We start from the raw sequence: 12,837 nt of genomic DNA on the forward strand, positions 1-12,837 counted from the left end.
ATCTCACTCAAATGATTTATGCAAATCCCACAAAGGGTAACTAACTGACTGCCTAAGATGACAATATCAAATGACTAAATAAAAATCCACTCTCTTTCCTCAAGTGCTCATTAATATTGGGAAGAAGCAAAGATTTTGAAGTAATATTTAAGGGATGCTTAACTTTGAAAGACTATTGCCAGACATTACTGCTCATACCTACGGTCCCAGTCCTTGCAAAGTTCAGACCAGAGGGTTGTAGCAAGTGAAAACTACTCGGACTACACAGCAATACCCTGTTTCAAATATCTTTTAAAAATTAAAAAGCTACTTAAAACAGTCCTCAGAGCTGGGCATTATGTCTCAGTGGAAGAATACTTGTTTAGCATGGGTAAGCTCTTGATTGGATCTCCAGCCCTTAAAGGAACCAATCAAAAAGAATTTCCAAACTACCATTTTTACAACAATACCACAACAACCATCCATAATTACCATCTTGACACTGGTAAGAAAAGTGATAACAGGCCACTAAGCACTTACTGTATATTGGGAATTTTGCCTAGCACATTTGCACATTTCCAAGTATTGTCTATTAAATTTTTTCTAAAAGATCATATAATTCACCTGAGTTAGAGATAAAGTGTTTAAACCACTTGAAAATTCCTCCAGGGCTAGTCAACATTGGAACTTGTTTTACCCCTAGCGTGTGTTCTCTGTTCTGTTGGCATCATTATGCACACACATGACTGGATCTCACTTGTCATCCAGCCAATGTGGAATCTAACTTCATTTTCTCTCATTAAGGATGGTTTCAATACCATGAGAGGTCGGTGTCCTTCTTATCCTGAGGAATACCATATGCAAGACTCTACAAAATCTATCACACGTCTCTACAACACCGACACACTGAGGGTTATGGAGGGAAGATCCGACTGACTCAGTTTGGACATCTCCTGGACCTACTTAATCTTTCTTGGGCTGAGTTTCTCCTCTGTGTGAATAGCACCACCTGTCTTCTAGGGGTAGAGGAAACTTGGTGCATTAACTATATAAATCACTTCCAACTAGAAGAGGTCTTCAAGTGGATGATTACAATTATCAGTTTCTTGTAGGTAGCCCACGCATGGCTATGTCTTCCTCATTCCCTTGACTTTTCCTCTCAGGAGAACAGATTACTCTGAATTATCCTTGTCCAGCACTGTGCTGGCCACTTGCAGAAACTAAAATAAACAGAATCCTTGATGTCAAGAAAATGATTTGGCAGCCGGGCGGTGGTGGCACACGCCTGTAATCCCAGCACTCTGGGAGGCAGAGGCAGGCGTATTTCTGAGTTCGAGGCCAGCCTGGTCTACAGAGTGAGTTCCAGGACAGCCAGGGCTTTACAGAGAAACCCTGTCTCGAAAAAAAAAATGATTTGGCCAGCAAAAGCAATAGTCATGGACAAAAACAATAGACATTCCCCAGATAATTACATTAGAAGGTGACTATAAAAATTGTGGATGTGTAAACAAAGAATATAGAAAATAAAAATATTTTAAAAAAATCGTGGATGCCATTCCCAGGGAGTGAAGAGGAAGACCTAATTCCATCCAGGACCAGTCAAGACAAGTTTACAGATGTATAGTGAGAAGAAAAAGAAACAAAACAACCCCCCCAAACAAACAAACAAAAACCCCGTAGGATCCCCTAATCCTCCACATCTATTCCCGCGGCGGTGAAGATGCCGACACAACCTTTCTTCTGGTCCTAAATAAACAATGCATGCACAGGCAAGAAACATCTGACTATCACCTACCCACTGCGCTCTCACATTTGCCTGCAAGAAGACTAAAAAGACTTCTGTGACCAACTATGGAAGGCAGCGAGTGGCTCCTTGTGGGGCACGCATGTTCGTGCTCTTGGTTTACAAGTCCCATGTATTGATCCAGAGAAGGCTGCAACTTTCCGGACTAGGAACTGACCACCAGATGAGCTCCGAGGGAGAAGATGGACAAGATCCCTTCTTGCAACCATCATTTGCTTTTGCTCTGGTCACTAAAAGTGTGTCATGAACGTGGTATTCGGCTTTAAGCTTCACCAATCAACCAAGAACCCACAGTCCCAGATGTTCTGTTCCTACTGCGGTTTCCTTGGCAACCATGGCCCTGCCAGAAAGCTCACCAACCCACAGTGGGACCATGTGAAGCCCCGCAACTCTGTCAGGAACTCTTCGCTTTTAAATAACAGGAGACCACACTGAGATTCTTTCTTGATCAAATGCCAACCCCGATACCATCATTTTGTATTTGTAGTGTGCCTTTCATCTGGGCCGTTCAAAGCAGGACTCGGTCGTACCTTACATAGACTAATGTTATCGTTAGTTACATGTTCTGGAAAAGGAACCAGAAACAACGAGTCGGGGAAATCAAAGGACTCTGCAGCGGACTGCTAACTTCATCCTTTCCTTTCTTCTGCTCCCTTCCTTCCTTTTATGTTTTCCTTCTGTTCGCCCCCATTTCCTTTACTCTTCTTATATATTTCTTAAGCAATACCCCTGGCACTCCCTTGCAGTCAGTCTTTACGGTTGCCTCAGGAAAGAGCAAACTCGGAGGTTGGAATTGGGATCGCCCACCTGGTAGGTACCTCCACTGTCTTTCCAGACACCCGAGCAAACCATAGCTCGTGTCCATATCAGATGCTGTTTCTGCAGGTTCCGTTCTAGCTTTCCAGGGGTCATCTGAGTCACTCTTTCCTTACATCACTTGCTGATCTTGAAGGGTGTTCCTAAGGAGACCTCAACAGAGAAGACATGAAGAGTCGGCATACACAAATTAAAACTTTCCAACAAGATCACTTGGCGGAGCTCTCTAAAGATTAGTGTCCTTATACTTCCCCAGGGCTTGCGTTAAAGGTGCCTTTGATTCAGTCTTGGGTGGAATCTGAGGTTCTACATCTCCAACAAACTCTCAAGTCGTACAACTCCTAGTGATTGGGTTAGAAGACCAGCCGTTGAGGAAGGAAGGACTCTGGCACTGTATCTGCATCTATACTGTTTCTCTGTGTGCTGCTGTGTTTGGATGAGAGAGGGATGCACAGGTCTCATTCTCACACAGGTTTTTATAATCAAGAATGCTTCATGTATTCCTTCAAGACAAGTAAGGTAGTTAGTATTATGTCTATGTTCAAAGACAGAAAACTAAGGAGATTTTCACAACCAGTTGTCTAAAGACCAAAAGACTAGTCTAGGGGTTGAGAGAAGCTAGGGTATTATAGAGGACCTTCGTTGGGTCCCCAATCGATCACTTGTCATTCCAACGCTAGAGTATCGTATGCCCTCTTCTGGCCTCTTTGGGTACTGCACTCACATGCGGATGACCAAACACAGACATGCATGTAATAGAGATAATTTTGAAATGAATAATGCATTTTAAAATTGATTAACCCAACTTGAATGTTTTGTTGCCATTGTAAAAGTATAAATTGAATATTATTGTTGCAGTAACTGTTAAAACACATACAGCGAGTTGTTTCAAAGACTCACAAAAAGCGTGTTCAGAGACATCTTGAAGGTTTTGTTGTTGTTTCTTGGTTTCTTTTTTTTTTTTTTTCATTTGTTAATGAGAAACTCCCAGAGTTACAATTAATGAAACTTTATCAATTCAGTTGCTATGGACTGGTTTCTCTCCAGACTGTTAGTTCCTGGTGATGAGACTAGGGAGACACCAAAGGACAATTTGCCTCCAACTGAACTTGATTGCATGACCTCACTTAACACAGGTGTGCCTGGAATAAGAGAACGCACTTGTGTTCGGAAGTCTTTGTAATAGTTAATATCCCGAGATGAGGTCTTCCTGATTAGGCCACACCCAAACTCCAATGACACGGTCTCTTCTGTCTGTCTGGTCTGGGCACTTAGGGGCTGCTTGTAGGGTGGTTCTGAGGATCACACAACTCTGTATTGAGTAAGTGAAGTGGTAGTGATTCTCCAGCCAGACGCTATTAGGAAAATCACACGAACTTCCTGCAATCTGAAAGCTTTAAGAGTAAAACTCCAGGTTACAAAAGAATTCTTTACAATTCTTCACAGTTCTTTAAGGAAAAAGGATGATAAGCATGTAGACATATTTGAACTTTTTTAAGACAGTTAAAGTTCCAAAGCAGATATGTAATAACAAAGCCAGTTTCCCAGGCTTGGCATAAAACTTTCAAGTTTGATCCAGACTAGCTGTGTATCTTCTTGAGATTTCTATGGCAATGGTGCTGGGAAGGGTATCCAAACTGCGTGAAGCACTGCTGCCATCTTGTGGCTGATATGCTCCACTACACTTGTTTTCTGCAGTCAAGAGAGAAGAGGTTGAGAATGGAACCCAGGTTCAAATTTGTGTCCTTTAGCCAGTGTGGCAGAATGAGACAGTATCCGCTCTCTTTTCTTTTTTTCTTTTACTATTGAGAACAATACAACACAGCTTCCAATAATCGGTGGTGATTCACGAATGCACTCTCCTTCGAAGATGAGGAGGGTACACTGAGAATTTCAATTTGATTTTTAGTCCCGCTCAATTTTTTGCGTCTATGGTCTTCAACTCACTGTGTTCTGGAGAGGGAAGATGAGAAGGTCACAGTTTTAAGGGGCCAGCTACTACCTACCCTGTACTCAAGGTTCCTTTTATTTTTGCTGCTATGAGGCCATCTAGCCACCCTCTGGGGACTCTTTCTCTCATCTAGCGTTCTGGTTGCCCAGTTTTCTAGGAAAAAGAATTAATAAACACTGGGGGCATGTTAGATATATAGTTGACAATATTAAAATTATTGTTCCCAGATACTAGCTTATTTTTTTGCTTAGTAGATTTGCCTGACTGATACCCACCAGCATCTCTGCTCCCCAGACCACAATAAAATTGCCAGGCACACTACTGCTTAGAGTCATGGCCGGAATTGTCAATAGTGAATGTTCTCAGACCTGCCTCTGCCGTTATCAATACAGACGCGTGGGGAAAATACCTCATAGCTCTTTAAAATATTCTTTGAAAGGCTCTCTCTAAGAATGTCCCAAGAAAACAAATGAGGCCTGAAAACATTGTTCTCAGGTATCAAACTAGTCATTTAAGGGAAATGTCTTTGGCTTTACTGGAATGCTGTTTTGAGCAACTAGTCTCTCAGTGTGAAGGTTGGTTTATTTGTACACGCCTTTAATCCCAACACTTGGGAGGCAGAAGCAGGCAGATTTCTGAGTTTGAGGCCAGCCTGGTCTCAACTCCCCCCCCCCAAGAGTTTTTATTTGTTACTCTATTCTTTGTTACTGAATTTATTATTGTTATTATAGTTAATGATGGTTTTGTTCATTGATGTGACAATAATAGTCAAGAACCAACTCGAGGGAAGTCATTGTCTCATGGCTGGGGTGGGGCGGGGGAGCCCATGATAGACTCCGAATGGTTCTTAACTGTGGAGGCAGGCATGTGAAGCCAGTCTCGTTGCCAGGCAGCAGACTTAACCTCTGGCAGACACTTGGTATGTGCCAGCACATGTGGCCATGCACTGGCAGGCACAGCACACATACAAACCAGCACACAGGTGTTTGGAGGGAGGCATGCAACCCTACAGAAGTCAAAAGCATTTACTGCCCCATGCTCCTGACCCCAAAGCCAGATTTATATAAAACTCACACAAAAATGTCATAACAAGTTATTTCACTGTTTACTTTGGGGTTTTCCGGACATTCAGTGTCAGCCATTTTTGTCCTGAGTCTAAGGCCTCCAACTCCAATATTCAACATCCCGGATCTTGGTCCATGTTGTCCAAACATCGCAAGCTCTCATGGCCCTTTGCTCCTTATGATTTCCTTAAATATTCTCTCAATATCTTCATTATCATTTTCAAGAATAAATCAAACACATGTGGTTAATGATCAAGATGTGTGCAATTACAAGCAGGACAGAATGGACCTACACAAGAATCTATCTAGATGACGGATTTAATACACTACTGGCTAGATGGTCCTCACTCTCATATATGCAGTTCATTGTTTACCAGAATATGGTTATGTGGCCCATAATTATATTTTGAAATGTGGAGAGTGAAGATGCATGACCAAATAAAATGCCTTTGGGTTTATACTGTTACTACCTTTTTTACCTCTGTTTGATTTGAGGAGCTGGACCATTGGAATAGGTGCTGTAGGTTTTGGTTTGGAGCTAGACTTGTTAGTTGACTTACAGATGGAGACAGTACCTAAGGATAACATCATAGACACAGAGCAAAACAACTCAGGGATATGCCAGAGACATGGGGAGTGGACAAAGGAAAGGAATGGTCCAGATGTGTCCTCTCCTAATTTGTACCCTAATCAATAGTCATACCCAGAGGATGCTGATGGAGAGAAGCTATCAATCAGCAACTCTGACAAATACTTTTACCTAGTCTTAGGTTGGCGGATAGGGTCGAGCCCACTCCAAGTAGCTCTTGTTCCAGGATAAGACTCTCAGAGTGGTAGATATCTACAAAGTGCCGCAGGATGGAGGATGGCCTCTGCATAGGTGACAACCACTGGCTCCTTGATAGACGATAGGGGCCCAAGCAGAGTCCCTGAAGCAGGGCTATGGGCCCTGCTCCTTCTAGGCATCATGATGATTTTATTCAAAGTTAGAGAAATACAAAGATACACCAGGCAAAGCGTATCTCAGAGGAGGAACTCCTTATTCGTAGAAAAGGTTGCTGAAAAACAAAACAAAACAAACAAAAAAAAACTTGTTTGTAATTTTGGGTGGTCAGGTAGCCTGGTGGAGATTATTTCAGCAAAATGTTGAGAGACATAAATCAGATGAAGATACGGGTAGAATTGCCAAAGTTAGGAAATAAAAGCACTTGATTCCCAGTTACATTTTCATTTCAGATAAAAGAAGTAATTTGAAAACCTTCATTTCATTTTGATCATGCGCTGTTTATTTGATTCATGTTTAATTGGGAACCATGGGTCTGTGTGGAAACCCTACATTGGAGGAAGCAGTGAGCGGAGGGTGGGATCACTGGGCTGCAGGCCGAGCAGGTCCACTTCTGAAGCATTTAGAGACGAAAGGAGGAGCTGGTAAGCTGGAAATTCTCTCAGCCGCAGAGACCTGATCCATTGACCCTTGTCTACGAGTAGGGATTTCCTCCTCTGAAATAATGCTTTGCCTGATGTTTCTTTGTATTTCTCTAACTTTGAATGAAACCAGATTTTGTTCTGAAATCTCCATGCTGGACCAAAACTGAAGTTCTTCACGTCCACACTTCAGTGTGAGATTGCCCACCCTGAAGCAACTGACAGATAATCCTCTGTCATCAGAAACAAATACATGACATTTGTTTGACACACAACCAAAAAGAATTCTAAAATCTAAAGACTTCACCCATACTGTGAAATTAGAATAACCTGAGTAAGGTCAACTCATGAAAACATTACACATGCACTAATAATTTATTACACATCATTACGCTATGGTACAATGTAATATAGCTATAGCTATATCACCTTTTATCAAAATTGTCACAATTTCATTGCACATAATCGAAATGTACTGTGATCATACTCTCCCCTATTATTTTCTCTTTACTACTTTGCCCCCCTACCAAAAACCTTCTCCTTCCCAAGACCTGTCCTACTGTCAGGCCTTCTACCTCAGGGTTCACTGCACTTAATTAGCTTAATTAATTAGCTTTATCTGTATAAGCATGATGAGAGTTGATTTACCTGGACAAGGGCAGCTTCCAGTGGCTATCAGTGAGGAATAGGATTCTTGCACCCTGCCTAACCCTCCCAACCATGTTAAGAATCTTCTTTGATCAAAGTTGAAAGTTGCATTGATCTATGGACTTTTTGCTAGGTTTGGTACCATGTATGAATACCCTCCTTTTGAGCAGGCCACATATCCAATTGGAATGTGGTAGGTTTCCTAGAAACAGCTATGCCACAATTGCACCAGAAGGGACATCTTGCCTGGAAGAAGACCTGGCCTTTTGCTTTTTAGGTAGTATGTTTTTTGTTTTGTTTGTTTTTCTGATCACTGCATAAAGCTCATTATTTGCTGTAAATCTGTTAAATTTTATCTTTTTTATTCTTGAATTTAAAGTGTAACTACATCATTCCCACTTGCCTTTCTTTCCTCCAATCCTTCCCATTTGTCATAACTCCTTGATATCTCTAGATTCATTCATGGCCTCTATTACCTCAGTACATACACACACACACACACACACACACACAGAGAGAGAGAGAGAGAGAGAGAGAGAGAGAGAGAGAGAGAGAGAGAGAGAGAGATTCACATTTAAGTGAACAAAGACATCCTGATCAGTTTGTATGATGGTTATGTATATGTGTGTAGATGTATCATGTATGATTTTAGGGCTGACAACTTGATATTGGACAACAAACTGAGGGATTCTTCCCTAGAAAGACCTGAAACTGAAAATAGAAGCAATAAAGAAAACACAATCTGAGGGAATCCTGAGATGGAAAACTAGAGAACAGGAACAACAGACACAAGCATCACCAACAGAATACAAGAAAAGGAAGAGGAGTAGAAGGCACAACAGAAGAAGTTGATATATCAGAGTACAAGAGATAGGAGTAGAAAGCACAACAGAAGAAGTTGATATATCAGTCAAAGAAAGTGTTAAATCTAAAAAACCCAGACATAAAACATCCAGGCAATTTGGGATACTATGAAAGGACCTAAAATAAGTGTTGTGATCATAAAAAGAGAGGTGTAAGAGAATATTTTCTGTGGCAGTGTGTGGGAAGGGGGTGCCTCAGCAGGCCCAGGCTGAGGAATCCCTTCCCCGTGAGGGACCAGACACACACGGGTATAGAACAGAATAGAGTTTATTCAGGGCATAGGGAAGGGAGTTAAGGGGGTATAGAGGCAGAGACAGAGAGAGGGAGAGAGTAGAGAAGTAGAGGCTGGCTATGACCACGTGGAGAAGGGGGGAGGGGAGGAGAGACCAAGAGGGGGCAAAAGAGAGGGTAGGAGAGTGTGAGAATAAGAGAGGAAAGAGATGTAAGAGAGAGAGAGGATGGGCTGAGCATCCCTCTTTATAGTAGGCCAGGCCTACTTGGCTGTTGCCAGGTAACTGTGGGGTGGGGCATACCTGGCTGTTGCCAGGTAACTGTGCGGTGGGGCTTAGACAGAATGCTAACAATAAGAATGATAGGAATAGAAGAAAGTGAAGAGTCCCAGCTCCAAGGACCAGAAAATATTTTCAACAAAATTATAGAAGAAAATTTCCTTAACCTAAAGAAAGAGATGTCTGTAAACATACAAGAAGCATACAGAAAACCAAATAGAACAGACCAGAAAATAAAATCCTCCTACCACATAATAATCAAAACACTAAATGTAAAGAACAAAAAAAAGAATATTAAAAGCTGCAAGGGGGAAAAACCAAGTAACATACAAAGGCAGACCTATCAGAATTACACAAGACTTATCAACAGAAACTCTAAAAGCTAGACGGGCTTGGGCAGATGGCTTACAGCATCTAAGAAACCACAAATGCCAGCCTAACCTAGACTATTAAAACCATCAAAACTCTCAATTACCATAGATGGGTAAAACATAATATTCCAAGACAAAAACAAATTTGAATAATATCTATCCACAAATCCAGCCCTACAGAAAATACTTGAAGAAAAAACTATAGCCCAATTAGGAAAAATAGACACAAGGAAACAAAGGAAATAAATAAAGGAAGCATACACACTCATACACTACACACACCAACACACACACACACAGACACTAAAGCTAACATCATTAAAATAACAGGAATTAACAGTTGTTGGTCAGTAATCTCTCTCAACATCTTTGGACTCAATTCAATAATAAAAAGACATGAGATAACAGAATGGACATGAAAACAGGATCCTTCATTCTGACACATACAAGAAAAATAATTCATCAACAAAGATAGACATCACATCAGAGTAAAGGGTTGGGGAAACATCTTCTAAGCAACTGGACTCATAAAGCAACCTGGGGTAACCATTACCATATTTAATAAAATAGATTTTCAATCAAACTTAATAAAAAGAGATTTTGAAGTACACTTCATACTTATCAAATGAAAAATCAGCCAAGATGACGTCTCAATTTTGAACATCCATGCCCTAAATGCAAAGGAACTTGGTTTATAAAGGAGACATTATTAAAGCTTAAACTGCACATTGAACCCCGCACATTAATAGTGGAAGACTTCAATATCCACTCTGACCAATGGAGAGGTCATTGAGACAGAAATTAAACAGAGAAATAATAAAACTAACTGTTCACGCCCAATCCCAGCACTCGGGGAGGAAGAGGAAGGTGGATTTCTGAGTTCAAGGCCAGCCTGGTCTCCAGAGTGAGCTCCAGGACAGTCAGGACGATACAGAGAAACCCTGTCTCGAAAAAAAAAATCCAGGATAGTTAAAAAAATGTCTGTACAATAAACGAACTTCTGGAAGCATTACCATCCCTGATTTCAAGCTATAGCATAGAGCTATACCATAAAAACTGAATGGTATTGGCATAAACTCAGAAATGTTGATCAATGAAATTGAATCAAAGACCCAGAAATAAACCCATCCTTCTATGAACACTTGATATTTGACAAAGAAGCCAAAGCCATACAATGGAAAAAGGAAAGTGTCTTCAACAAATGGTGATGGTCTAACTGTATATCTGGATGTAGAAGAATGCATAAAATCCACATCTGTTACCCTGTACAAAACTCAAGTCCAAGTGGATCAAAGACCTCAACATAAACCCAACACACTAAATTTAATAGAAGAGAAAGCAAGGAACTGCCTTGATCTGGTTGACACAGGAGACAAATTTCTGAACAGAACACCAAGAGCTCAGGCACTGAGATCAACAATTAATAAATGGGACCTCATGAAACTGGAAAGCTTCTACAAAGCTAAAGACAGCATTAATAGGGCAAAATGGCAGCCTACAGAATGGGAAAAATATACACCAGCCCTACATCTGGCAGAGGGCTGATACCCAAAATATATAAAGAACCCAGGAAGTTAGACATCAACAAACCAAACAGCCCAATTAAAAAAAAAAAATGGGATTCAGAACTAAACTGAGAATTCCTCACAGAGGAGTCCTGAATGGCCGAGGATAACTTTAAAAATGTTCAACATTCTTAGTTATCAGGAAAATGCAAATCAAAATGACCCTGAGATTCCATCTTACACCTGCCAGAATGACTAAGGATAAGTTGATAGCACCTGCTGATGAGGATGTGGAGCAAGGGGAACACTTCTCTATTCTTGGTGGAAGTGTAAACTTGTACTGCCCCTTTGGAAATCAATCTGCTGTTCTCTCAGAAAATTGGGACTAGTTGTACCCCAAGACTCAGCTATACTACTCCTGGGAATATGCCCACAAAATGCCCCACAATATCAAAGGGACACTTGCTTAACTTTGTTCATAGCAGCTTTGTTTGTACTAGTCAGAGACTGGAAACAGTCTAGATGTCCCTCTGCTGAGGAATGGATAAAGAAAATATCCTACATCTACACAGTGGAATTGTGCTATTAAATGCTATTAAATGGAATTAAATGGACTTGTACTTTAAATGCTATTAAAGACAAAGGCATCATAACATTTGCATGCAAATCGTTGGGATCTTGAGTCTATCATACTGAGTGAGGTAAGGCAGACCCACAATGACAGGTATGGTATATACTCGGTTGTAATTGGACATTAGCCATAAAGTGCAGGATAACCATGCTACAATACAGACCTAGAGAAACTGGGTAATAGGGTAGGCCTAAAGGAATATGTGTGAATCTCACTCAGAAGGGGGAAACAAAATAGTCATCAGAGGTGAATGGAGAGATGGAACTGGGTGGGAGGAGGGGTGAGGAGTGGCTTGGGGATGTCAATCAGGTGTGGGGGAGGAGTATGCAGCAGGGGTATGGGGGAGGGGTGTGGGACAGTGCTGGGAGTGAGAATGGAAATCAGTGGGAGGCCTTTCTGGGACTAGCTGGAGACCTGGGATGAGGAACCTTTGGGGATGACGCTTCCTGAGATTTCTACCAGCAGGAGATATAGAGACTGTAGCAGCCACCTCCTGTCCCTAGCAAGACTTCCAGTGGAAGGAGGGGGACAGCAACCCACCCACAAAACTTTCAACCTAAAATGTGTCTTGCCTACAAGAAATGCAGGGATAAAAATGGACCAGAGACTGAGAAAACAGCCAACCAATGACTGACCCAACTTGAGACCCTGCCCAACGGAGAGAGCCAATCCCTAAAACTATTAATGACACTCTGATACACTTGCAGACAGGAACCTAGCATAACTGTCTCCTGAGTGACTTCATCCAGCAGCAGATGGAAACAGATGCAGAGACCAATAGCTACATATCACTCAGGGAGTCTTGTGCAAGAGGAGACAGGGCAGTATTGAGTAAGCCAGAGGGGTCAAGGACACCACAAAGAGATCTATAAAGTCAGCTCACCTGGCCCATTTGGTCTTATAGGGAATGGACCATCAACCAAAGCACATGCAGGGGCTGGACCTAGACCCCCACCCCACATTTGTAGTAGATGTGCAGTTTGGTCTCCACCTAGGTCCTCTAACTATTGGAGTGGGGGCTGTTTCTGACTCTGCTGCCTGCCATTTGATCTGCCTTCAATACTTGGATTGCCTGGTTGGGTCTCAGTAGGAGAGGAGGTACTTAGCCCTTCTGACGCTAGAGGTCCCAGAGTGGGATAGCATCACATGGGGGGGCTTCCTCTTCCTGGAGGAGAAGTGGAGGTGTAATGGTGGGGGTAGGGGGATATTTGTAAAGGTGTGACTGGGAGGAGAGGAGAGGAGGGAGTAGGGACTGTCACTGAGATGTAAT

General features: G+C 41.9%; 1 protein-coding gene across 1 annotated transcript in view; it reads right to left on the reverse strand.

The window, feature by feature from the left end:
* Positions 1-6,980: 6,980 nt before the first annotated feature.
* LOC127691971 (regulating synaptic membrane exocytosis protein 1-like) overlaps positions 6,981-12,837 on the reverse strand; it is a 198,773-nt gene continuing 192,916 nt past the window's right edge. The window contains exon 26 of the mRNA XM_052191865.1: positions 6,981-7,351. Within this exon, the coding sequence (XP_052047825.1) occupies positions 6,981-7,351 (371 nt within the window). The remainder of the gene's footprint in view (positions 7,352-12,837) is intronic.

Source organism: Apodemus sylvaticus, chromosome 9 (genome assembly GCF_947179515.1).
Source record: "Apodemus sylvaticus chromosome 9, mApoSyl1.1, whole genome shotgun sequence".
Lineage (NCBI taxonomy): Eukaryota > Metazoa > Chordata > Mammalia > Rodentia > Muridae > Apodemus > Apodemus sylvaticus.